The sequence below is a fragment of the Filobasidium floriforme genome, assembly GCF_021052385.1.
Source record: "Filobasidium floriforme strain CBS 6241 chromosome Unknown HD553scaffold_3, whole genome shotgun sequence".
In the NCBI taxonomy this organism is placed as follows: Eukaryota; Fungi; Basidiomycota; class Tremellomycetes; order Filobasidiales; family Filobasidiaceae; genus Filobasidium; species Filobasidium floriforme.
The window spans coordinates 949613-972543 of record NW_025763624.1 but is presented as its reverse complement, the minus strand read 5'-3'; the positions used below and the strand labels follow the sequence as shown (position 1 = coordinate 972543).

The 22931-nt window shown below is 49.3% G+C and overlaps 9 protein-coding genes across 9 annotated transcripts; 5 read left to right on the top strand and 4 right to left on the bottom strand.

The window, feature by feature from the left end:
• Positions 1 to 256: 256 nt before the first annotated feature.
• On the bottom strand, positions 257 to 2849 carry HD553DRAFT_292535 (SacI homology domain-containing protein; the record flags this gene model as incomplete). Its single annotated transcript, XM_046178408.1, has 11 exons — positions 257 to 1105; positions 1173 to 1270; positions 1329 to 1521; positions 1597 to 1697; positions 1778 to 2027; positions 2060 to 2114; positions 2171 to 2217; positions 2274 to 2302; positions 2369 to 2460; positions 2522 to 2710; positions 2788 to 2849. The coding sequence occupies 11 exons, from the start codon at positions 2847 to 2849 to the stop codon at positions 257 to 259; spliced, it is 1965 nt and encodes a 654-aa protein (XP_046039326.1).
• Positions 2850 to 3245: 396 nt separating this feature from the next.
• HD553DRAFT_305584 (uncharacterized protein) lies at positions 3246 to 4753 on the top strand. Its single transcript, XM_046179177.1, has 3 exons — positions 3246 to 3927; positions 3982 to 4316; positions 4393 to 4753. Exons 1-3 carry the CDS (start codon positions 3396 to 3398, stop codon positions 4540 to 4542), a joined length of 1017 nt encoding a protein of 338 aa, XP_046039325.1. The 5' UTR covers positions 3246 to 3395; the 3' UTR covers positions 4543 to 4753.
• HD553DRAFT_161896 (cytochrome b5-like heme/steroid binding domain-containing protein) lies at positions 4470 to 5597 on the bottom strand. Its single transcript, XM_046176832.1, has 5 exons — positions 5393 to 5597; positions 5208 to 5262; positions 4997 to 5145; positions 4817 to 4910; positions 4470 to 4751 (listed from the first exon to the last, which is right to left on the bottom strand). The coding sequence occupies exons 2-5, from the start codon at positions 5247 to 5249 to the stop codon at positions 4578 to 4580; spliced, it is 459 nt and encodes a 152-aa protein (XP_046039324.1). The 5' UTR covers positions 5250 to 5262; positions 5393 to 5597; the 3' UTR covers positions 4470 to 4577.
• Positions 5598 to 5925: 328 nt separating this feature from the next.
• Positions 5926 to 7456, top strand: HD553DRAFT_267907 (Ribokinase-like protein; the record flags this gene model as incomplete). Its single annotated transcript, XM_046177547.1, has 8 exons — positions 5926 to 5976; positions 6041 to 6135; positions 6202 to 6280; positions 6346 to 6432; positions 6497 to 6576; positions 6640 to 6814; positions 6884 to 7021; positions 7088 to 7456. The coding sequence occupies 8 exons, from the start codon at positions 5926 to 5928 to the stop codon at positions 7454 to 7456; spliced, it is 1074 nt and encodes a 357-aa protein (XP_046039323.1).
• A 590-nt stretch (positions 7457 to 8046) lies between these two features.
• Positions 8047 to 9232, top strand: HD553DRAFT_365372 (ras family-domain-containing protein; the record flags this gene model as incomplete). Its single annotated transcript, XM_046184070.1, has 8 exons — positions 8047 to 8061; positions 8122 to 8136; positions 8220 to 8258; positions 8331 to 8346; positions 8420 to 8442; positions 8518 to 8709; positions 8775 to 8906; positions 8973 to 9232. The coding sequence occupies 8 exons, from the start codon at positions 8047 to 8049 to the stop codon at positions 9195 to 9197; spliced, it is 657 nt and encodes a 218-aa protein (XP_046039322.1). The 3' UTR covers positions 9198 to 9232.
• Positions 9233 to 9342: 110 nt separating this feature from the next.
• HD553DRAFT_268033 (uncharacterized protein) lies at positions 9343 to 10108 on the bottom strand (the record flags this gene model as incomplete). Its single annotated transcript, XM_046177556.1, has 3 exons — positions 9343 to 9705; positions 9776 to 9882; positions 9970 to 10108. The coding sequence occupies 3 exons, from the start codon at positions 10106 to 10108 to the stop codon at positions 9343 to 9345; spliced, it is 609 nt and encodes a 202-aa protein (XP_046039321.1).
• Positions 10109 to 11191: 1083 nt separating this feature from the next.
• Positions 11192 to 11581, top strand: HD553DRAFT_267924 (uncharacterized protein; the record flags this gene model as incomplete). Its single annotated transcript, XM_046177548.1, has 2 exons — positions 11192 to 11309; positions 11373 to 11581. The coding sequence occupies 2 exons, from the start codon at positions 11192 to 11194 to the stop codon at positions 11579 to 11581; spliced, it is 327 nt and encodes a 108-aa protein (XP_046039320.1).
• Positions 11582 to 11762: 181 nt separating this feature from the next.
• On the bottom strand, positions 11763 to 12891 carry HD553DRAFT_268024 (putative 60S ribosomal protein l9; the record flags this gene model as incomplete). The annotated part of the gene is made up of 5 exons (XM_046177555.1): positions 11763 to 11828; positions 11902 to 12056; positions 12131 to 12224; positions 12282 to 12401; positions 12751 to 12891. The coding sequence occupies 5 exons, from the start codon at positions 12889 to 12891 to the stop codon at positions 11763 to 11765; spliced, it is 576 nt and encodes a 191-aa protein (XP_046039319.1).
• A 643-nt stretch (positions 12892 to 13534) lies between these two features.
• Positions 13535 to 15755, top strand: HD553DRAFT_267984 (Hsp70 protein-domain-containing protein; the record flags this gene model as incomplete). Its single annotated transcript, XM_046177553.1, has 7 exons — positions 13535 to 13639; positions 13717 to 13797; positions 13884 to 13966; positions 14028 to 14643; positions 14717 to 14890; positions 14953 to 15099; positions 15159 to 15755. The coding sequence occupies 7 exons, from the start codon at positions 13535 to 13537 to the stop codon at positions 15753 to 15755; spliced, it is 1803 nt and encodes a 600-aa protein (XP_046039318.1).
• Positions 15756 to 22931: the final 7176 nt, after the last annotated feature.

The window sequence follows — 22931 nt, the reverse complement described above, 5'->3', positions numbered from 1 at the left end:
TTGCACACGGTTGGAACGCCTTGCTCGCTGTGTTGCATGGACTCCTCTGGTGAACGAGTCCTTGCTGGTCGACTTAACCAGAGGTGCGAAGGTCAGAGCCATCTCTGGGACACTTTCGTCTCATTTCATCACACAGCTCACCGTGACAATTTTGCGGTTCTCGATGTGAACGGACTTGTGTATGACGGGATTCTTCTATTCAAGTTCATGGCATGTATATAATTCAGCGATCGCTTCATTTGCAAGGATACCAAACTCACGTTGATGTCTTCGCTGTCGAGTTCATACTGAAAGTGTATAGTCTCTGAAACTGAGATAACAAGTGTGGCTTGTAGTAGTCTCTCCAAACGTCATAAGCCACGCTCATATTCCGATTCAATGTAGCAGTCGTTTTGGGTACCAGGGCATTTGGCTCGAACCAATGGCGGTAGTCTTTAGCTGCCATTTGCTGTCGGGTCCTCGTGTCGGCGCAAACACCTAGGAACAGGTCTATAGCTGCTTGTTTATCTGCATCCAGTAAACTGTTGTTATAGTACCGCTTGACATTCTCCAGAAGGTCTCTAGAATGACTGCTCCATTGTCGGGTTTTGGTACGGCGATATGTATCCATTCGATTGACCAAGGCGGAGCCAGTGTATTGCCACGCCAGGGTATCACCGTGATCGTGATACATTTCGATGAGCATGTCTATCACGTCACTGTCAAACCCCAGATCGGGGCTGTCTATGACCCCTAGAGCATGGAGTTGGTGGCCGAGAACTTTCTTGCCTATGGAGAACTGAGCGGCATTGGTCCGATCCAGACAATCTATGCAGTTTGTACGGCAGATACCCTGCTGGAGCTTCATGGAAGGTGTGTTGAGTTTACCACGGTCAACATGTGGAGCGCTTCGGTGGAAGAATCCGGTAAGCTGAATGGACTCCTCGGCTATATCTTCTAGAATCCCGATCACGTCCTGTGACTTGGTTTTTGTTGCTTGAGCCATGTCCCAGGCAATGTATCGAAGCTTTTTGTTCGCCTCAGGCGGAAGGAACTGATTTAGGTATGCTACGCACTCTGCGTAGGCAGAGAGTAGTTTGCTTTCCCGCGCCACAGTCTCCTTGCCCTGTGTAATCGTGAAGCAGTCAGTGGGGAGGGGGGGGAGGCAACAAAAGATTAGGCAGATAACGTACCTTGATCAGATTCACGATGACTATTGGGGCTCCATATCGCTCTAGAAGATCACAGAAATGCCGCGCTGCGGCACCAAAGAATGGATCCACCACTGCGACTGCGAGGCTCCGAATCCATTGAGCGGGATTTTGATCGCAAGCGGACGCGGCACTCACTTTCTATAGGAGGCCGAGGCGACATATTCGTGATATCCTGCGTCCAATGCAAGGGTATAGACCCGCGCAGCTGAACGTATGAGGTGTAATTTCCAGGGGCACCGAAACCGTGTATCATCTTTGAAGCCACAAAAGATGTGATAAGGGGTTCTGATACTATTTGCTCGGTTTCCACCTCGTTCGCGACATCTCCCTGAATCGATGACATCGCTGTAATCAGTTTCAGATCCTCCAATAAGCGTCTCCGACTGGAATGGACACAACGAACCCATTCATTGACCCCACGTTTGAGGTACCGGGTACCGGCGTGCCGCCGAGATCTGCGGGCGATAAGAGTTGTGTAAATGGTGCGACTGAGTACAGGAATTTCTTGGGGGAGGATAAAACCCGAAGCGGCAGAACGTTAGCGGTTCGCACACGACTTTTCGACTTGCTTGTCTCAACCTTACTGGCTTGATCAACGGAACCATGTATCAACGGCAAGATCCAAGGGCTCCGAGGTATTATCACTTCTTCACGCGGACGACCGGATGGAGGTTCCATATCACCTGTCGCTGTGCTCGCTACTCCGAAAGCTTCTGTGAGAAGGTGGTGGTTCCACATGAAGCGAGTGTTGTAGCTCGTACATGACGCCGGACGAGTCAGGTTGATTTGTAAAGTATTGGTGAGATCGTATGAATAACTGTTTCGCAAAATCAGCTGAAACCTTGCCGCTCGTAGAAACCATCAACGTGCCTGAAGTAAAAGTTCTTCGACAAGTCAACCTGTTGGAATATGCTCAACAACCTACGGGATTGAGCGGGATAAGTATGCAGACTATAACCTATATGCATCGGGTTTACCTTGCTTCTTCCGCAGTGCGGTCGCCTTTGGTGCCAAGGCGGAACATCTGGATGCGTCACAGGATCAATTCGTTTGGCCCATATCTAGAGCTGTCTTAAGGACTATCACCAATGTCTCATCGCAGTGAAAAACTGACTCAACAGGTTGTACGTGTGAGCATTGTCTTGTCAATTGAATCTTGACCCATATCCACATACTGTAATGACCGCCTAATAGCGAGACGACCGACCGCTTCGTACACAGGATGACATAGAAGCTGGACGAGAATCGTACAAATCCGATAATACCGCTGATCGCAGTCCAATATTAGCTCGTGCTGTTGTCAGGGACACGCATAGTTTGACACGCACTGGAAGTCTAGGATCTTCTCAAGTCCGCCGGTACTGCGGTTGCCATCGTCGACCATTCGCAACAGGGTATGGAGCTGAGCAGAATCATATACCATATGGTCCTCTACAACACATAGCGATTCCGGAGCAGTTCGATCGATCTTAAGTATCCGATGGTGCTTTGCCGATGACGCAGTGATGTATAACCGTCTGCAAAGGATCCGATAACACATCGATCCATCTGAGTGAACGCCCCTTGCAAACACGATGCACGAGATACAACTTACGTTTTAGTTTCATACAGCGTGTATCGACTCAGAATCTGTTCGCCGACGCCTGATTCTTGCATAGTGGAAAGAAGCGAGGCCAGGTTCGAGACTCCTGTCCTTTTGCGAAATCTTTCGGTTACAGTCGGAATGAATTGGAGGCCGGTTATAGAGACGTAGAGACTAGATCGATGGAAGCCGAGGCTGTTAGGCTGATCACCTGGCTCTTCCAACGATATTGCGATCGAGCTACTGACCTACTATACTCTACCTACATGCCTGCAGGACTACAGATCTCGATCACTTGATCACTTGGATCACTTGCCGTCGACCGAGTTCATCAGCCTCGGTCGAGATTACGTCACGCACGTGGGAATAGGTTAGGATCCGATTTCCCCTCGCTGCCGGGGTATCAAGTAGCTAGCAAGGCCTGCTCGCTGCTCGAGGTTCATCAACAGCTCAACAGATTTGCACAGTTGGTACAGTTGAACATTTGCAGATTCTACTCGCTATACATATAGACATATTCACGATCTACACGCAAGCCCTTCTCCGGTTCCTACGTTCCCACGCCACATCACGAACCGACGCCCGCCTCTGGATCTCACGGCATCGCGACACAGCGACAGATGGGTTTACAACTAGGTGCTTACGAGTCTGACACGGACAGCGATGCAGGTTCCGGAAAATCGGTAACTACTCGCTCGCCTTCGTTCCAATCGCTGCCTGTCGCGGGAGACAGGATCGGGGGGACCGGGAAAGAACCTCTTGCTGGCAAGACACCACAAGGACGTGTCAAACAGCCCATCAAAATCGGATCAAAGCACCCACTCATGGGAAAGTCTTCCTTACCATCCGAAGGGTCGGATGACGATCATGCCCAATCGCTTTCTTCCTCTTCGAACAAACGGACTCGGCCTCTGGGTTCGTCGTCCACTCAAAGCGGCAGAAGTGGTCTCGTCGATCTGCTACCTCCCCCGAAAAAGAAGGCGAAGACGGTCAGCAAACCGACAGTTATACCGAAGGATGTGGTCGATTCCCGATCTGCCACGTCTCGGGTTGACCTGCAACTCGATAGCGCAAACGATAAAGCTGTCGATGACCTAGCACCAACTGTTGACAACAGGAAGAAACGGAATGAGATGGATCTTTTTGGATTAAGTGAGTAGAACAGGTTTGGGCGGACTGTTTCGCAATACCGACCAAATACTACAGTTCCTTCCGAAGGGCCAAAGTCAACCGGTTCACTGCAAGATCTCCCTGACCGATCTTCCCCTCTCACGATCTCAGCTGCTCCGTTGGATGATACAAGTCTGGGCCAAGGACTCGAAACACCGTCTCCGAAAGCGGTCGGTTCAGGGCGATCCGTGCCGGATGACCTTGTCTCTCAGGGTGCTCTGGGACACGCATGGAAGGACGTGACTAGTCAGGATTCAAGCGAAATGCGTAACTGGGATGTAAAACGTAATATGGCGGAAGCTCGCCAGCTCGAAGACGAACGGGCGAAGCTGTTGGCGGCTCCCGTCTATCAAGAACAAGGCACATACAAAGTGAGGTCTCCAAGCCGGATTCACCCGCTTATTCAAGCTTTCTAAAAACGTCTCGACATTCCTGTGCACGCAACAGGCTGTGGGCAGGACGACCGGGCTAGCTGGCAAACGCCACCAGCTCTCCGCATTGTTGCAAGACGCACATTCCAACAGACGAGCGCTCGAAGATCGTATCGCCGAGAACAAACGGAACAAGAGGGAGGCGGGCACGAAATATGGGTTCTAGCTTGTCTTTTATCCTATATCCTAATCCGGTTCTGGTCATTGGGTTTGAACGACCGGCAGTGGCCTTTGTGTATTAGCTACGTCCACCGGAACAACGGGCTTGCAAGGTTTCGGGATGGGGGTGTCCGCATGGATGGTCGGATTTTTTACCCTACCAACCCTTCGGTACTTCCGATGCGTACGAAAGAAAGTCTTCCATGCAGCTAAGCCCTGTTTGATGGGAAGGGGTTGGCTTTCAGCTAATCTCCATTCCGATGTACTGCGGGTTGGCTTGCCTCAAGATCTGTGGGCGAGAGACCCCTCAGATCATGCGTTAGATGCGTTTCGAAACAGCCTGTGACGAATGCTCGAGCTGCATCTCTCCCAGCACTGGAAGGTGAAGAGTACCAGAGAACGCGGCAGTCCGAGCATGAAAACGAGTGCCGCATTTGATAGAACCGGGTCATTCAGCTTACAAGCAATGGTAGGCACCGCCCGGTCCGTACATCCTTTTCGATGATGTCACATCGAAAACCTCCCCGTCGATGCCGAGGTATATCGGTCGGGTCTGATCTTCACCACTATAGAGCGCAAGGTCGCTAGGGCTCAGATCAACAGCTGATGCCTGTTCGTGCCAGAGGTCAGGGGAGGCGAGTGAGATCAACGTTGGCGTGAGGAGAGACTTACGGGAAACCAGTCGTTCCATTGTCGAAGTAACCTGTCCTCCATTCCCCACAACGGACTGTCCATGATAAAGTTGCCGATCAACATCGCAAGAGCCGCGACTACGAGAGCGTATTGGCTGATGCTCCGTATATTCGGCCCTTTCGAGGCGGTGGCTTTGGGAAGAGTCGCCGCCATGATTTTCTTACGGTATTGCTCTGGCTATGAGAAAGTCAAGGTGTACAGGTGACTGACTAGCGAGGTGTTTATACCTCTGGCTGTCCGACTATGTAGCTGCTCTAAGCCAGCTTGTCCTTCGCGATACCCGAGCTACCCCATCGAGCAAAGCCAGCAACCAGCAACCAGAGAACCGGGAGAAGCCGATAAAACGTCATCAGCAAAAGCGTTTTCCAAGGTCGTTCCCTTTTGAATCCGCGGTGCATCTTCTGGCATCCTCGCGCGTGTGAGTTCGCTGCTGACGGTGGTTCGCAACGTGCTTCGATCCCGATCCTCCCCTCCCTCCTTGCCTACTCTCGATGAGAAACGCTGATGTACTGAGCTACTGATCACTGAACTGCTCACTGGCATATCACTGGCCCACCCCAACCCAAAAGCGGTCAATCTTTCATTTTTGTATATCCAATCAGCTCACGGCAAAGACAGAAAAGCCTGTGAGTGTCTCCAAAAGAGGCGCTGTATTGCTCAGCGCAACTGTTGACATTCCGACGTCTTTAGCTCGAGAATGTCCGCTGCACCTGAATACCCGCCCGTCTTCTGCATGGGTAACCCCTTGGTGAGTTGGGTTTTGTCTCGCGCCCTTTTCGATATTGCCAACCCGCTCATGACGTTTCCCGCAGCTGGATCTCCAAGTCCGAGACGGCGAAAAGCTCCTCGAAAAGTACGGATTGAAGTCGAACGATGCTATCCTTGCCGAAGAAAAGCATATGCCCATGTTCGTACATGTAGGATGTCGAGACTGCTATCGAGTGCTTACTGATCTGTCTCCGTGAATCTATAGCTACGACGAATTGGTCAAGGACTATGAAGTGACTTATGTCGCCGGAGGTGCTGCTCAAAACGCTGCCCGTGCCGCTGCTGTAAGTGGGCTTTAGAAGCCACAAATAATATGGCAACCACAGAACTGACTCAACCTTCTCTGCAGTATGTCTTGCCTCCTAAGCACGTAGTTTATGTCGGTGCGGTCGGGGACGATCAGCTTGCCGATCAGCTGCGAGCCGCCAACGACAAGGTGAGACCTCATCGCTTGGTTAATCCTCGAAAATCAGCGTGCTCATGAGACATTTCTCAATCAGGAAGGGGTTGAATCCGCTTATCAGGTTCACTCTGGTGAAAAGACTGGAGCCTGTGCCGTCGTTATCACTGGCCACGATCGGTATGTACGACCGGTCAGTCGTTTTGCCAAGGCTGATCACTGATCATGCAATACCTTATAAAGATCGTTGTGCACGACCCTCGCTGCGGCTGAAAAGTTCGAGCAGAGTCATCTTCAAAAACCGGAGATCAAAGCCTACTTGGACAATGCCAAATTCTTCTACATTGGAGGATTCTTCCTGACGCATGGAATCGAAAGTGCTTTGGACGTTGCCAAGGTGGCCAGTGGAAAGGGCAAGGTCAGCCGTTGCGGATAAGCCGCCAGTCTGATCTGCAAGTCTCTGATGCTTTTCCAAATCACGCTACAGGTTGTTGCTCTCAATCTGTCGGCTCCCTTCATCCCGCAATTCTTCAAGGTTCAATTGGAACAGCTCTTGCCCTATGTCGACATCCTTATTGGCAACGAGTCTGAAGCCGAAGCTTATGCGGCTGGTCAAGGGATGGCTGTGAGTTGAAAGACCCAGTCTGGAAATCAATCATAGCTTTTCGCTGAATGTTCCTCGACGTAACAGGACTCGAGCATCGCTCAGATCGCGAGCGCGATTGCCAACTTGCCCAAATCCAACGCCTCCCGTCCTCGCCTCGTTGTCATCACTCAAGGTTCCGAATCCACGCTCGTTGCGTCGTCTTCGGCGTCTTTGTCGAAGTGCAACATTCATCCCGAAGAACCGAACCCCAAGACCTACCCCGTGCCTAAACTGACCGACGACCAGATCGTTGATACCAATGGAGCCGGAGACGCGTTTGCCGGAGGATTCTTGGCTGCTCATGCCTTGGGGAAAACCCTCAACGAGTGCGTCGAGGTCGGACATAAAATGGGCCAGATGTGTGTTGGGCAAGTGGGACCTGCCTTCAAGTTCCCCAAGATTAGCGTTTTGTAGAGGCTTCTTTCGATAAATATTTCGGGGGGTTACCGAGTGGTACCGATATGACTGCATGGCACGCGAAGTCAAACATGCTGTCTGAGCTGGTCGTTTGCCTGGTGATGCTGGTCAGGTCATAGAATTATAGCTTATAAGAATACATATATGCATATAGATATGTTATACTTTGACATGCAGGGGGTGATTGTGAAAGCTGATCATCGATCATCGAATCCTGGCTGCGCGTCATTCCGCGGGCTGTGTCATGCATGTTGCCCGTGTACCGTGTCCTCTCGTAACTTTGCAAGCGATCCAATCGATTGACCAGATCGATCACTTCGCAATGTTTGCGGTGTTCCCTGAAATTCGACTTTCATCGAGTGGCATGAGCGGTCATCCTACAACAGGGTCAATAAACTAGGCGAAAATATCGAGACGAAACCAACAGTCGCCCCGCTTCATCAGACTGAAGCCAGCCCTTCACCACACGACTTCTGATCCGGGACGCCGGGACGAATTCTTCTCGACATTCGAGTTCCAGGCCTCCACGAACTCGAAGCTCTGGTCTAGGTAGGCTTTGTGGACGAATACACCGAACCTGCTCAATCATGTCACAGAATGCCGTGAGTCAGCTTATTGATCCTACCCAACTGCCCGTCTATAAGCTCACTTTCGCTTCCCAGATCCGACGCAAATTAGTGAGGATCATAGCTTGCGAGGGTTTGATAGTAGCAAGATAGAGAAGGGCAACGTTAAGTGTAATCGGTTCCTCCTTTTTCAGGTCATCGTCGGTGACGGAGCTTGTGGGAAAACTAGCTTGGTGAGCGCCCATTGTAATTTCGTGGATACCCTAAGCGGCAGAAAGACTAACGTCGAACCCTTCTTGGTCTAGCTAACCGTATTTAGTTGTAAGTTCGTTGTGTATCATCAAAGAACCTGCGGATGGAGTTTCATCACGCTGAACAAACCTTTGAATGAAAGTGGGTCAATTTCCCGATTCCTACGTGAGTGGTCATAGTCGTCATGGTCGGATCTTGTTCTTGGGTGTGCAGTACTGATAAAGGTGCCGAGGTAAACAGTCGCCAACCGTGTTCGACAATTTTGTGGCCGATATCCAACTCGATGGGAAGCCTGTCCATCTTCAGCTTTGGGACACTGCCGGTCAAGAAGAATATGAACGATTACGACCACTGAGTTACTCCAAGGCGCATGTGATCCTGATTGCGTTCAGCGTCGACACACCGGACAGTCTCGACAATGTCACTAACAAGGTGCGCGGATCGGTCTTAACGTACACTATCGTTGTCGTCTTACCCGACTGTATGTCATTCAATAGTGGTACGAGGAGGTCAGGTCCATATGTGGACAGCATATACCTGTCATCCTCGTCGGGTGTAAAACAGACCTCAGGGAGAAGGCGAGGCAGAACGGGACGTTACAGAATGACTCTTATGTGGAAACCCTTGAGGTGAGTCATCAGCCCGCCCATGCGAGCCACTTAACATTTACTGATGCGATGACCGTATATGATCAGGGCGAACGAATATCTAAAGCGATAGGCGCCAGAGCGTACTACGAATGCTCGTCCTTGTTGAACCAAGGGGTTGATGACATATTTGAGGCGGCGACACGTGCCGCTATGTTGGTCCGTGAAAGCGGCCATGGTCCATCGAACCCGGCGCATTCTCGCAAAGACACTCCAGGTGGAAAACAATCAACCGACGAAAAGCACGGAAAGAATTGCTGCCTGATCAATTGAAGAGGGTCATGACTTAAGATGGCGGAGGGGTCCACCCTGCGCCAGGAACGGCCGGTAGCGGACGATTTGTAACGAAGATTTTGCTTGCATGATCACGGTTTTAATGTACAGATCGCTTCGCACACTATCACGATCTTTGGGATGACTATAATTTCGATTCGATCAGTCGTAAATGATGGGCTGAACACCCTCCTAGCTCTGTCTGACGGACACTCCTATATTTAGCAACCTGCAGACAGCCGGGCGCATGGCATTGTTTCAGAGGGGTATGCCTAGCTCGAGTTGGCGCTTCGAGGGACCGCGATACAAAGCGGGGTCCCGGAAATCCTAATCTCACTAAGGGTAGACCGTCTCGAAGCGTAGAGTGGAAACGTATTGCAAGGCCACGACCATTCCCCGCTGCCGGACGGGCGACGATTGAGCTCGCCGCATCTCTTGCTAAACCGAGCTCTTTCGTGGAGCGTCCTTTGCCCGTCTGTGCCTTTAATAGTCGGTCGATAGCCTCTCGCTTCGAATCGCCAATCACATCAGCTAGATGTGACAAGGATAAGTACTCCGAAAGCGAAGCAACGACCCACTTTATCATTCTCCTGGCGTTGGTCCGCTTGCAGCTTCCGCCGACGAGCGGTCTCTTCTTTCCGCCGGATTTTCTCCTGCTCCGTCAAGACCATTTTCTTGCTGTGATCTGTACATTCAGCAAGGAGGCGTTTGTCATGATGTGGTGTTAGCGTTTGTGTCCTCCGGCGCACCGCACACCTATAGAATAACACACCTTCTGGAAGCACCATCAGGTCTTCAGTATAGGAGGAATCGTGCTTGGACCTCTGACGTGCAGTCATTCTGTCCACACCTCCGTTGCGTCCAGAAGCTCGTCGTACGTCTTCCTCGTCTGCCTCTGATGAAGTATCCATCGATGATTCTGATTTTAAAGGGCAAAGCGGTCAACATGTCAGCCGAACATAGCGCAAGAAGAAGAAAAACATCGACTGCTCACGCTCCGAGTCAACTGTTCCGTTTGATCGATGTTCTTCACGGGCGAAATAGGGCCGTTCGGTGGTCGCTAGCTCGTCAACCACAGGTCTTCTGGTCTGTCTCAAATCTTGTCTCAAAGCGAGGTCTGGGCGATGCTCCGTTTCAGGCTTCGACCGTTTTATAGCAACCGTCTCGATCCTGGTGGATCGGGGTCGTCTGTTTGTTGTCTGGGTAGATGTGCCTCCATTCGTTCCAGGTACGTGGCCGCCCACTTTGAGTCGTAGCTTGATACCTGGCACTGTATCTTGCGCTGGGCCGCTTTCGGAGTGAGATGACTTGGTTGATGACTGTTTCCCAGCAGCCGGTGTGTGATAGTCTGATGTTGGCTTGCTATCTGAGTGAGGGTAAGGTGAAAGGGCACGGAAGAGTTATGGTCAATGTGTCAAAGGTGGCTAGAATTCGATACATCATCTTAAGAAAAGGCTTACCGGCTACATCAAGCCCGTTCTCGTTGTTCCCTCCTTGAACTACAGCCTCTGGAGATTCGGAAGTGACGATCCGTTTTGATCGCCTAGCGAAAGTGGACATGGGATCGAGTTGAAGGCTCTGGGTGAGCACGCAGATTTCACGCAACGGCAGGTGATTGGAAGTTCGCAACTATCGGGTCGGAGGAGTAAAGGTGGGAGTGATAGCTTGTGCGTGTTCAACGATCAACGATGAATGCGATCTAACCTGTCCCAAGCTCCAGAAGCGCTCGAAGTGACGCGAGTGAACTTCCGGGCGGCGTTCGCTCGCCCTCGCGCTGTGCAGTAGTGTGTGGCCTCACCGGATCGTTACTTGAACTACTTGTACACCCAGTCACATTGACATCGAGAGAACCAAAGAACCGCAAAAACAACCACCGTTTCACCGCTGTCGTTGATCGCTGACGAGCTGTCACAACGATCCCCCTGCATCATACACACCCAATTTTACGATCGCAATCGTCATCCCCGGTCTCCTGCCACACCACTGCATTCAACATGGACGAGCCAGTGATAAAGGCTGCCACTGAAACTTCCGGATCACCTGCGGAGTTTCTCAAAAACGTCGTCGGTAAACAGGTCAAAGTCCGGATCGGTAGCGGTATCGATTACGAGGGTCAGTCCAGCATCTTCGCCTTCGGATCGACAACTTCTCACCGAGGACTCCTGCTACATCTAGGTACCCTGTCCTGCTTAGATGGTTACATGAATGTGGCAATGGAGAACACTCGTGAGGTCGTAAATGGAGAGATGAAAAACAGCTATGGGGACGCTTTCATTAGAGGCAACAATGGTAAGTGCACTTGCCCTATAAGCAGCGGCGTCGTAGCTAAGCCTCAAACTGGTGCTGGGTCAGTTCTTTATATTTCGGCTATGGAAGATATCTAGTGTTGTGATCAACAGATGCGATTAACGTCACAAGCAGCATTCTATTTCGGATTATCTCAGCTTGTACCATTCAACTATTCTAAGTCATATGCGATTCTTTGGTATGCGAAAGAAGTTATTCCATATCCTGCCGCGCGCGACGTGCAGTCTCTCTGATATGGTAGGTACAAATAGACAAGGCTTAGATGGTGTCCTTGACCACAGTACCGCGCTCCGAAGTGTAGATTCCGTCCAAAAACTTTCGGATCTGCAGAATGTACGGTTCTTTCGTTAGCATCGCCTCTTTGCGGGTGATTAAAAAGGTTGCGGTGAAGACGTACATCCTTCTCCTTGACTCGGCACTTGTCGGTGATACTGGCAGCGGATTGAGAGACGTTCTCAATGTCGTTTCCGGAGATGACCAACTCGTCCTTGGAGCCTTCAGCGATGGTGACTCCTTCAAGCATAGGACACTTCCTCACAACCTTCTCGCCCACTGTCCACATGATAGACAGAAGCAGCAAGTAAGATTGAGAAAGGGAAAGTAGGCAATCGCGTATCAAGACTGACAGAAGTTACGGATCTCCACGTCCTTTCCACCAGCTCCGATGACGGGGTTGATGGGGAAATGGGCGTAGACAAGCCTCATCTTGTACTCGAAACCCTGGATAACGACGCGTTTTAACACTAATCGCGTTCTGGTCCAAAGAGCATGTCTCACCTTGGTGACTCCCGTGAACATGTTGCTGACCATCGACTTGACCGTACGCAAACAGGCGACGTGCTTGCGGTTACCGTGCCAAACGGTAAAGACGACCTGGTTGCCCTTCTGGCTCTTGACCTATCATGATACGCGGCCGTTGATCAGCTTCCTGCGCCGGTAGAACTTGATGTGATGGCAACTGGGAGAGGTTTCGAAGATGATTGGCAAGCTGGGGCCCGACACGATTGCGATGTAGAAGACCCGTCCTCGCGGTCCAAGACAATGCTCTAGGTGATCCCGGCTTGGACATGCTGAAGATACGGGTCCCTTCCAGTGAATTCGCAGTGTACGCAACCAGGTAAACGCTCAAGCGACCTCTCCTTGTCCGCCTCGAAGCACCGCCTGTTCTCCCTCAACGAATCGTCCAAGTCCGCATAATGCTTGTTCCGTGTAATCTCCCTGTGCGTCCTTTCTCTTTTCAACTTACAATCTGGATGTCCATCTGGATGTGCTTGACAGCCTTGGTCAAGGTTCCTCGGGGACCGGTGACGGTCACAACCCTGGACTTGAGCTTGATCTCAACGCCCTCGGGGATGGGAAGAGTCTCGATGGAAGAAAGGTCCTTCATTTTTGCCGGAGATGTTTTGGCGGTGAACTAACTGACTATGTTGTCGACGGCTGGAACACACGGGCCGAAATCAATCCATCTCAACGTCGACGTTGAACCAAGAATGGCGATCAGAAGTTGTCAACCCCGAATGGACCTTGCCCGCCTGAGAGTCCTGAGACTCGACGCCTACCGAGCTCGCGTCACGAGCGCTTCTCGGTCTTAAGACCCGGATGCGCTTCTATATGACGTGAATCGGTTTCCAAACGACGAGCATGTGGCGGAGCAGCACAACAGGGCTCTCAATCTAGATGGTCATGATCTTGGTGATATTTACGATATTCTTTGTACGGCCTGCCAGGCGACGCGAGCAGTAAAGTGTAGCACCCTGGCAGGTATAGCAGCACATTTAGCGGACATGGAACATGAAGGGCGACCGGTTAAGAGATTTGTGCCATGTCCGCTGACCCGCTCGTTCCGTCATCGCCTTACGTAAGAACATTGAACTTTGTTGAATCTCTGCCTTTGGTGAATTGATGATTTAGCTGCAGGTAATAGGTTTCGTGCAATCGCTAGTAAGAACGAACGTTTTCGAACGGTAGAACCTCTAGCCCAGGCCTAGACACGATCGCAGTATATCTGCCAAAATGTTCGTTGCCGATTCATGCTCGCAGGAGACGAGAAAGCGAATGTTGATCTAGATATCCAAAGCAGGACTTCTTCCACCATCCTCGGCATCAACTTTGGGCAGTCCTTCGCTTCGATTGCTGTCATTGGCAAGGTACTCAAAGATTCGCCCGCCACGGAGTCAATCATCATCTGAAATATCCTGGATTTATGCAACAGGAAGGTCATGCCAGCTGCATCGCCAATGAAGAGGGAGAACGACAAATCGCTTGTGCGATATCTTACAATGGGGAGGAGATCGTGAGCGTTTGCACCGGCACAAGTGGCATACGGGACACGAATCAGCCGGTGACTAACGATGGTGGTATCTGACGATTGCCTCTCAGTATATCGGAAATGGAGCTAAACCTCAGCTCGTCAAAAATGCCAACAATACTATTGTTGGCTTCCGCAACCTGTTAGGGCAAACGTGAGTAGCGAGCCGGATAACCAAAGCTCTACGCCAAGCCGATCACAGCAAAGGCTTGCAGTTCCGAACCTCAAGAAGGCGCAACATCCACATTCGGGGCTCCCGTCGAATTTGGGTCCAGCGGTCCGGTTTATAAAGTAGAAGTCCTCGTTCCTCCTGCACCTGCGGCGACTCCAGCCTCGCGATCGGCAGGCCCATCGGGAGCCGCGACCCCGGCCAACCGAGAGCCTGTCCTTACGCAGCAAACCGTCACTGTGCCCGAAGTCACCAGCCTGTTCCTGAAAACGCTGTATGACAGCGCGACCGACTTCTTGGGGACCGCCCCGACCGGCGTCGTTATATCCTGTCCTTCGTTCTTCAACGACAACCAGAAACAGGCTTTGAAACAGGCTGCGGGACAAGCTGGTATCCCCGTTGTCCAGATCTTGGACGAGACGGCGGCAGCATTGGTTGCGTACAGGGTCGGCTTGGTTGAGGAACGCAAGGAACGTGATCTCTTGGGGTCTCCAGAAGAAGGAGATGCTGGTCAAATGGAATCTAGGGACAAGACTGTCGCGGTAGTTGACTTGGGCGAAACCAGTCTTCACGTTACGATTGCTCAGACTGGGGAGGGGGAATATGTGAAGTTGGCAGAGAAGCGAGATGACAAGTTGGGTGGACGTGCCTTTGATGACCTGGTGAGGCCGCTTCAGCTCTGACCGGATGATGTGTCTAAACGTGAGGCTGAATGGCCCGTATTTTACATCTTAGCTGTGTTCGCATTTTGCAAAAGAGTTCACAAAAAAAACCAAGGTTGCCCTCAACCTCCCGTCTGGACCTAACGCATCGGTAGCCGACAAGCGTGCGGAGATGAAATTGAGATTGGCGGTGGAACACACGAAGCGAAGTCTTAGTGCGAGTACCGGAGCGGCAACCTGTGCTGTGGTGAGCCGCCGGATCCAGCTGTCACGATTGTGAGCGATATTGACGCATGCGGCAATTTACAGGAATCGCTCAAAGAGGGTATGGATCTTTCAGCCTCGATCAACCGTATCAGATTCGACGGGTTGGCCTCGGGCGTCTACCGTCGCATTGCGGAGAACATCAAGTCAGCGCTCGAGCAGGCTCAACTCGATGTCGCTCAAGTAGACGAGGTAAGATACCCTCCAATGCCGTTCCCGACCGAATTTTTGCTGACCTTGATCGCTTGCAGATTCTCTTGGCGGGTGCATCTACTCTCCTTCCGGGCATCGCTAATCACCTCTCTATGCTCGTCGCCCCTACGGTACCCGTCACCTCGGCCTTGGATCCCTCTCAAGTCATCGCCGTCGGATGTGCCTTGCAAGCCTATCACCTTGCTCAGCTACCGGACGACCTGCCTCTCGATAAAGTCCTCTCCAACGTGAACAGCACCATTGCAAGCAAACCTATTGGTATCGTCTTCCCCGACTTGAGCCAGGAGGGTGACAGCTCGGTCCACTCGGTCGTCATTCCGTCCGGCGTTCGACTACCTTGTCGACGGAAGGTTCAATTCGCTGTAGCTCCGGGTTCCAGCAAGGTCGCTGTCGAGTTGTGGGAAGCCTCGACTACCGTCGATGTCACCCAGATCCAGCCTCCTGCCGCGAGTGATGCTGGAGATGCCGATGAATCGGACGACGAGCAGGACGATGAATTGGAAGAGGTTCGAACCGTCTTGCATACCCGCGAAACCCTTTTGGCAGCCGGCGAGATCGTCGTCGATGGCCGAACCGACGTAGTGTTGGAAGTCGTCTTGAAAGCAGATGCATCAGTGCACTGGAAAGTCTGCTGAGTGCAGTAGTCATACTACCCCGTCCGTCAATACTGTCTGCTTCGGCACTTGTATAGAGTTATTCATCATGTTGTTTTCGGTGTCTGTCATATTTCTTCTGCCAAGGCCCACTGTGCGAGACAAGGTCAATTTGACGATGACAATAAAGGCTAGCAAAACAGGCACTTGCGTACTGGCGTCAGCTGAGTGGGATGAAGGGGGTTGTTATAATGCCTTCGAATGCGTCTATTCACATTGTAAAAGCAGACCCCAGCGGGGATGTCGGGAGAGGTCTCCGGAGGGGTCGCGGGGGTAGCGATGCTTCATGTGACGGCTATAACAATCTCCGCCGGAGGTTATACCTATATAATCGGTATTTACAGAACCCTTCTTGGTTTGGCTTTTGTGCTTTGCGTCCTTTGAGACCACATAACAAGTCACAGGTTTCTAGATGCAAGCGGGTCTGGATCGTGTGACCACATTGTATGATGAACTTTCTTGACCTGAGGTGTGGAAGTGGTTGATCAACTGAGAGAGTCTGTTTCAAGAAGTGGGTGCTAATGGCGTCCAGGTTGTTCTGGTAGCTGCCAGCAGCCACATCAAGATAATCATGGCGGTGATAGTTAAGGAGAGACTCCATGTTATGTACATCTGCGGTACGCATAGAGCTACGGCTGGGTATATATTATAGGTGTCACATGACAGACAGCTCACGGTGCGTGTTGCCTTGGAGTTTCATCTGGAGATCCTCTTGGAGACCCTCTAGGAGACCCTTTGTAAGATGTTCTTGCAGGTGTCTAACTAGTACCTTGTAATGGCTAGACATCTGTTATTATATTACTATGCCTACCGTTATCTTTCCCCAGTCTTGCGACCTTGTCACAAGGAGACCTTGCAAGCCAGTTGCTGGGCCTTATAGTATAACCTCAGTTTCGTTTCTGCTTGATGGAACATGTTTTCATAGTCAGAGCTCTTGAAAAGGATAAGAATTGCGCTCTATCTGGTGCTACTTTGTTACGGGATCATCACGTGAGTCAATTACCAACACACAGGCTCGTTCCACGGACATCAGCATACACCTAAGTCCGGCTCAACGAGGCAAACCCGATTCCCTCAGAGCAGATTCGGTCGCCCCTACCATTCGCCTTCACCATTCATCGAAAACAACAATACCTTCCCGACCCATATCACAAACAGGTACAAGGACCTCGAGGTACCCGACAACCTTACTCAGGACCTTGACAACCTTACTTGTCGTACCTAGGGACAAATGCGAACTCAAACCCGCCTCCTCTACCAAATCCGGTTGCTCTCGACAGGATTCGTCTGTTTGCCATCTCGCTCTTCCAGTTTCGCCATCTCTTGCCGTTCTATTGTTCTTGGATCTTTACAGCGTTTGCCACTCTCTTCTCCGTACTCGTCTCCGTATAAATAGCTAGAGGATATTATAGGCATCCGCGGTACGCATGTCGTACACACGCGGGATGTAGGTTTTCACCTCATACGGAGGTCCGTTCGGAGACCCTCTCGGAGACCCTCTCGGAGACCTATTAGGAGATGTGTTCGAAGATGTCTAACTAGCACCTTGTAGTAGTTAGACATCCGTTATTACAGTCATTACCCTACCCGTACCTTCTAGTCCCGTGTGTTACTATTCAGGTTTGCGGGCAAACCTTATAGAGGAATTTGACCGAATTCGATAGAGGACGCTCTGTAACAGTTAGAGGTTCAGTTCCGATATCACATTCAATACACGCCTATCTGACTTGTTACAACATCTTCAAGACGTGTTGCAAAGAGGTTACAAACTCAAGGACGTTGCCAAGTAATTACGCTTCATCGCTTTACCTTAGAACGAACCCGGTACCTCACACCGAGTGATCACCTTCCTTATCCATACATCTCTGGATTCGTATCCCTTACCCGAAATCGTTTCACCCAAGCGAACTTGTGACATTCTCCCGACTACCTGCAATTTACCTCAAGCACCCTACGCCTTATGACTAGGACCTATCGCCCATTAGCGACTTCCGCCGTAACATAGTTGATCCTTAGGCTTTGCCCTTGGATCCTGAATAATGATTTGTCAATTGGGGTTTATCGAGTGTATTGATCTGCCAACTACAATTTAATAATCATGTTTTGTGTTGTAGTACTGTGCGGTAGCTAGTTGCGGTAGTAAGTTTGTCCTACGTCTCGACTAAGTAACTGATACCACTGCGTCATATAGAATAGCGAAGGGGTAAAGGGTTGTAGTAGCTGTGCACTGCGTGGGGTGAGGTGATTGATGGTGTGTTCTGTAGGCTTGTTTGTAACCTCTTGGTCTAGCTTGTGCCAAGATTTGAATGTAAAATGCGCTCGAACTTCTAGTCAGTGTTGCAAATCAGCATGTGATGAGTAGTCATCAACATGTGGAAGCAATCTCAACCACAAAGCAGGAAGCAAAGGGGAAGCAAAGGGGAAGCAAAGTGATGCAAAAGCATGGGACATGCTAGAAGAAATGGTTTTGCCACTGAGGCATTAATGCCATTGGCTGGCAAACCTGAGGGACTTTTGCCATTGGGTGGCAAATCTGAGAGATTATTGCCACCAATAGCAAATCAGCTTCAAGACGTGATCGGAGGCGTAATCACGGTTGGCTGGTGAACAGTTCACAACCGGTCATTGGAAAAGTTATGACTCAACCCAGTTGCCACCATTTTTGCCGCCATTTGCCCCTTCTCAGAACAGTATATATAGCAGGCCATTTGGGTCTGATTTCTCTTTCCCCACTCATGTACTACTTTACTTTTGTGCAAGCAACCAGATACAGATTCATTCACACAAGAGATAGTATTGATCAACAGTCAACACCATCAGAGGAACAGCTACACCATCAGCTTAGGCTTCACAACAGTCAAAAGAATACAACCACAATCGATCTGCTATCCTATTGGGCTATAAGAACTGTGCTCATTCCTCCTTCTGTACACTGCAAATGTTCATCCAAACGGATTGTTTTTCATCCTTACTCAAGTAAGTCAAAAAAGGAGAGGCACGCCGTGTATTTGGCCTCACCTAGGACCCTGCACTGTTCCCTAAGCTTTGTTATGTCACTCAATTCGATGTCAAGTTAGTTCAACCTACGCCCTGTTCATCTTGTGAATTGTCTGCCGTCATTTGGGCAAGGTGCAGAAAATTAGTGGTCAATCCTCTATTTCTTTCAATCGTTGGTAGAGGTCGGCACAACTAAGGGACTGATGACTATAGTCATGACTTTAGTTACTAGTCTGTACTATGACTGACTACTGACTATGGGTTGTTGAAATGTGACTACAGTGACTGACTAGTCTCAATTAGCCATTTGGATATGTCAGGCTCTAATCTACATGTCATCTTGTGTTTCAGACCGTCATATTGCAAAATAGGAGGAGGTTTCTACCACCTGACTGACTATGAGGGACTATATTCCCTCAGTCACATCAAATGACTGAATAGTCACAGTCGCTTACAGACTATTGACTGACTACTGACTATGCTCTTGGGTGCAAAAGTGACTGCTGACTGGTCAAAATGACTAGTCGTGGCGACCTCTAATCACCGGTGTATCTTCTAAATTGTATATTGTTCTCTGTTTTTGGGTTTTGTCTTTTGTTGCATATCGATTTGTGTACTGTGTTCCTCTTCTTGAAGCTTGTTTATTGTCCCTTGCCCCTGTCTAAGGGTGTTTTGTCTTTTGCGTAGGCAGAGGTCCGTTCCTCAAAGTATCGAGCTCAACTTCATCCTTCTACCTGTCACCTCTGGCAAGGTTGGTGAGGTCAAATAGTCTGACAAGGTTGATACGTATATTGCATGCCATGTCAAGCACTGGACCATGTGTACTTGCAACTGCTGAAGCATGGGCGCGCTTGTCAATTTTTGTTACATGACTGATCGCATGTGATACCCGCAATGATGTGTCAAAGGCTTGTTTGTAGACGGGTCCAAAGTCACATCGTGTCTTGTGACACATTGTCATCAGGCGTTACTGGATTCATCACACATAGCAAGACTTCCAAATGGGTACTTGGCCAGTAATTCCGCCAGAGTAGGTACTTATAAATGGTGATTGGTATGAAACATCTACTCCATTCACTCTTGTACTATATAGATGATCTGCTATCACATTCACTTATACAAACACCAGCTTTAAGCAAGTGTAAAGATGTGACTGTGATCACTCATTTGCGACCACAAATTGTTGGAAATAGGCATGTGATGATCGGTCATCAGCACATGGAGGCAATCTCAACCACAAAGTAAACAACAGGAAGCAGGAAGCAAACAGGAAGCAAGGTGGAAGCAAAAAGCATGGAACATGCTAGAAGGAATAGATTGGAAATAAATCACCGATATTGTTTGCCAAACAACCGATATTGTTCGACCACCAAAAAACCGATATTGTTCGTCAAACAACCGATATTGTTCGCCAAACAACCGATATTGTTCGACAAACAACCGATATTGTTCGACGTTTGCCCCTTCCCAGAAAAGTATATATAGCAGGCCATTTGGGTCTGATTTCTCTTTTCCCTCTCATGTACTACTCTACTTTTATGAAAGCAACATTGATTCATCTTCACAACAAGACAAGATCAGCACTAGTAACACACCATTACTACTGCCTAGGTACATCAAGTAATCAACCTTGGTGGATCTAGTTGTTACTTCACAACACAAATCACATATTACAACTCCTGTCACACTATTGTGATTGGCAGTCACAGTTTGTGTCTGAGTCACACCTTTGGGACTCAGTCACATTTCTGCAACTACTATAGTCACAGATCTTGTACCCACACCACTAGACAATTCATGTATATATAGGAGTCCGCACAAGGAGGAATGGGGCATCCCTTTTCTCTTTCCCATTACCTTTACCTTTACCTTTGACTTCATCCCTTTCACCCTTTCTCTTTCCACCTTCACCTCATCAAGATCAACAAGGACTAGCTACCCTTGTTGCATAACAAGCAAAGGATATCAAGAATTACCAAATAGGACGGCGTTGAGACCACTGCAATGTATCCGGTTATAAATTCAGTTGTGAGATTTGCTTCTCTCCCACATAAAAGTCAGCTTACTTCACAGCAAGTCTCAGAGAACCCCCTGATTCCTGGCAACCTAACAGTCCATAATCAAGCAGAAGGGCATTTCGGCTGGTGTTTGGGATGGGGAAGCTTGGGGACTTCCAGTAATTATGATTGGCAAGAATCTAATTCAATGTAGACCAGTGCTTCAACACCCATTGAGTGGTCCATGATGTTCTGAAAGTTCTTGTTGAAGATGTCATCCTAGGAGAGCTGGGGGAGGTTGTTTCAGTCAGCACAAGCATTGTACTACATGGTATATGTGAAGTAAGCCGACTCTTATGTGGGAGAGGAGCGAATCTCACAACTGAATTTATAACCGGATACGTCGCAGTTGTCTCAACACTGTCCTATTTGGTGATTCTTGATATCCTTTGCTTGTTATGCAACAAGGGTAGCTAGTCCTTGTTGATGTTGAAGAGGTGAAGGTGGAAAGGGAAAGGGTGAAAGGGATGAAGTGAAAGGTAAAGGTAATGGGAATGAATCTAGTGATAAGAGGTCTGAGTCCTCTCATGAAAGAGAAAAGGGATGACCCATTCCTCCTTCTGGGGACTCCTATATATATGTACAATCTGAGGAAATAGCATGTACTAGAACATGTGACTGCAGTCGCAAATGTGTGACTGTAGACGCGAATATGTGACTGTAGTCGCAATGACGTGACTGGAGACGCAGATGCGTGACTGTGGTCGCAAACTTGTGTTTCTGGTCACAAGTCGTGATTGCAGTCGCACCTTTACAGTATAGTGTGATGGTGTGTATCTCTGGCAATAAGGGATACATTGCTTGATCCTCCCAGTAGATGCATGAGTTGTATACGTAGGGCCCAAGCGACGTCAGACCCCTGCCTGTAAAGATCCTGGGCCTGTGAGGGGCACACCAGTAGTCTTCAGATTCTGGATCCGTTTGCAGTTTCGTTAGTTTAGTGTTCCTCCTCTCCAGCGATCTTAGAAGATCTCAAGGGGTAGCTAGTCCCTATGTTGACTCTATTTAAATTTGTACTATCTTTAGCTGATCGTTGATGGTAGTTGTCCTGGTTAATGGTGATAACAACTAGTTGATTGTGATGAACCAAGCTTTCTTTTATTAGGTTTCTTACAACTAATTTATCTGGTTCTCACAGTTGTCTCAACTCTTCTCCTTTAACAAACAATTGTTTTACTCTCTTTAACAATCAGTGGGAGAAACAACAAGGGTAGCTAAGCCTTGAAGTGTTGCAAACCAGCATGTGATGATTAGTCATCAACATGTGGAAGCAATCTCAACCACAAAGCAGGAAGCAAAGGGGAAGCAAAAAGGAAGCAAAAGGCACTGAACATTCTAGCAAGTGCTAGAAGGATTGGATCTGGAATAAATCACCAAACTTGTTCGACCACCAAACATCCGAACTTGTTTGACTTTGCCACCGTTTGTCCCTTCCCAGAAAAGTATATATAGCAGGCCATTTGGGTCTGATTTCTCTTTTCCCTCTCATGCATTACTTTAATTTTGTGCAAGCAACCAGATACATAGTCACTTACACAAGAGATAACAATAGTCAACATATAAGGCCCAGCAGTCGACCTGCGGGGTCCTGAGGCAATAAGGTCGCGGGACTGGGGAAAGGTAACGGTAGGCATAGTAATGTAATGACGGATGTCTGACTACTACAGGGCACTAGTCAGACGCCTGCGAGAACATCTCCTAAAAGGTCTCTGATGTTGTGATATCAGCCTAAGCTGATGGTGTAGTTGTTCCTTTGATCGTGTTGACTGATGCTATCTCTTGTTTGAATGACTATGTATCTGGTTGCTTGCATACAAGTAAAGTAGTACATGAGAGGGGAAAGAGAACTCAGACCCAAATGGCCTGCTATATATACTTTTCTGAGAAGGGGCAAACGGTGGCAACGTCGAACAATATTGGTGTTTGGTAGTGGAACAAGTTTGGTTGTTCGGTGGTCGAACAAGTTCGGATGTTCGGTGGTCGAACAAGTTCGGATGTTCGGTGGTCGAACAAGTTCGGATGTTCGGTGGTCGAACAAGTTTGGTGATTTATTCCAGATCCAATCCTTCTAGCCCTTGCTAGAATGTCCAGTGCCTTTTGCTTC

Excerpts from the sequence above, each read along its gene's own strand:
- HD553DRAFT_305584 (XM_046179177.1), top strand. The coding sequence starts at position 3,396 with ATGGGTTTACAACTAGGTGCTTACGAGTCTGACACGGACAGCGATGCA. Across the intron at positions 3,928-3,981 it reads GATGGATCTTTTTGGATTAA|TTCCTTCCGAAGGGCCAAAG; the intron begins GTGAGTAGAACA and ends CAAATACTACAG. Across the intron at positions 4,317-4,392 it reads AAGAACAAGGCACATACAAA|GCTGTGGGCAGGACGACCGG; the intron begins GTGAGGTCTCCA and ends TGCACGCAACAG.
- HD553DRAFT_161896 (XM_046176832.1), bottom strand. The coding sequence starts at position 5,249 with ATGGAGGACAGGTTACTTCGACAATGGAACGACTGGTTTCCC. Across the intron at positions 4,911-4,996 it reads GGCGGTGCCTACCATTGCTT|TGCTGGGAGAGATGCAGCTC; the intron begins GTAAGCTGAATG and ends TTCACCTTCCAG. Across the intron at positions 4,752-4,816 it reads TCTCGCCCACAGATCTTGAG|GGCTTAGCTGCATGGAAGAC; the intron begins GCAAGCCAACCC and ends CCCATCAAACAG.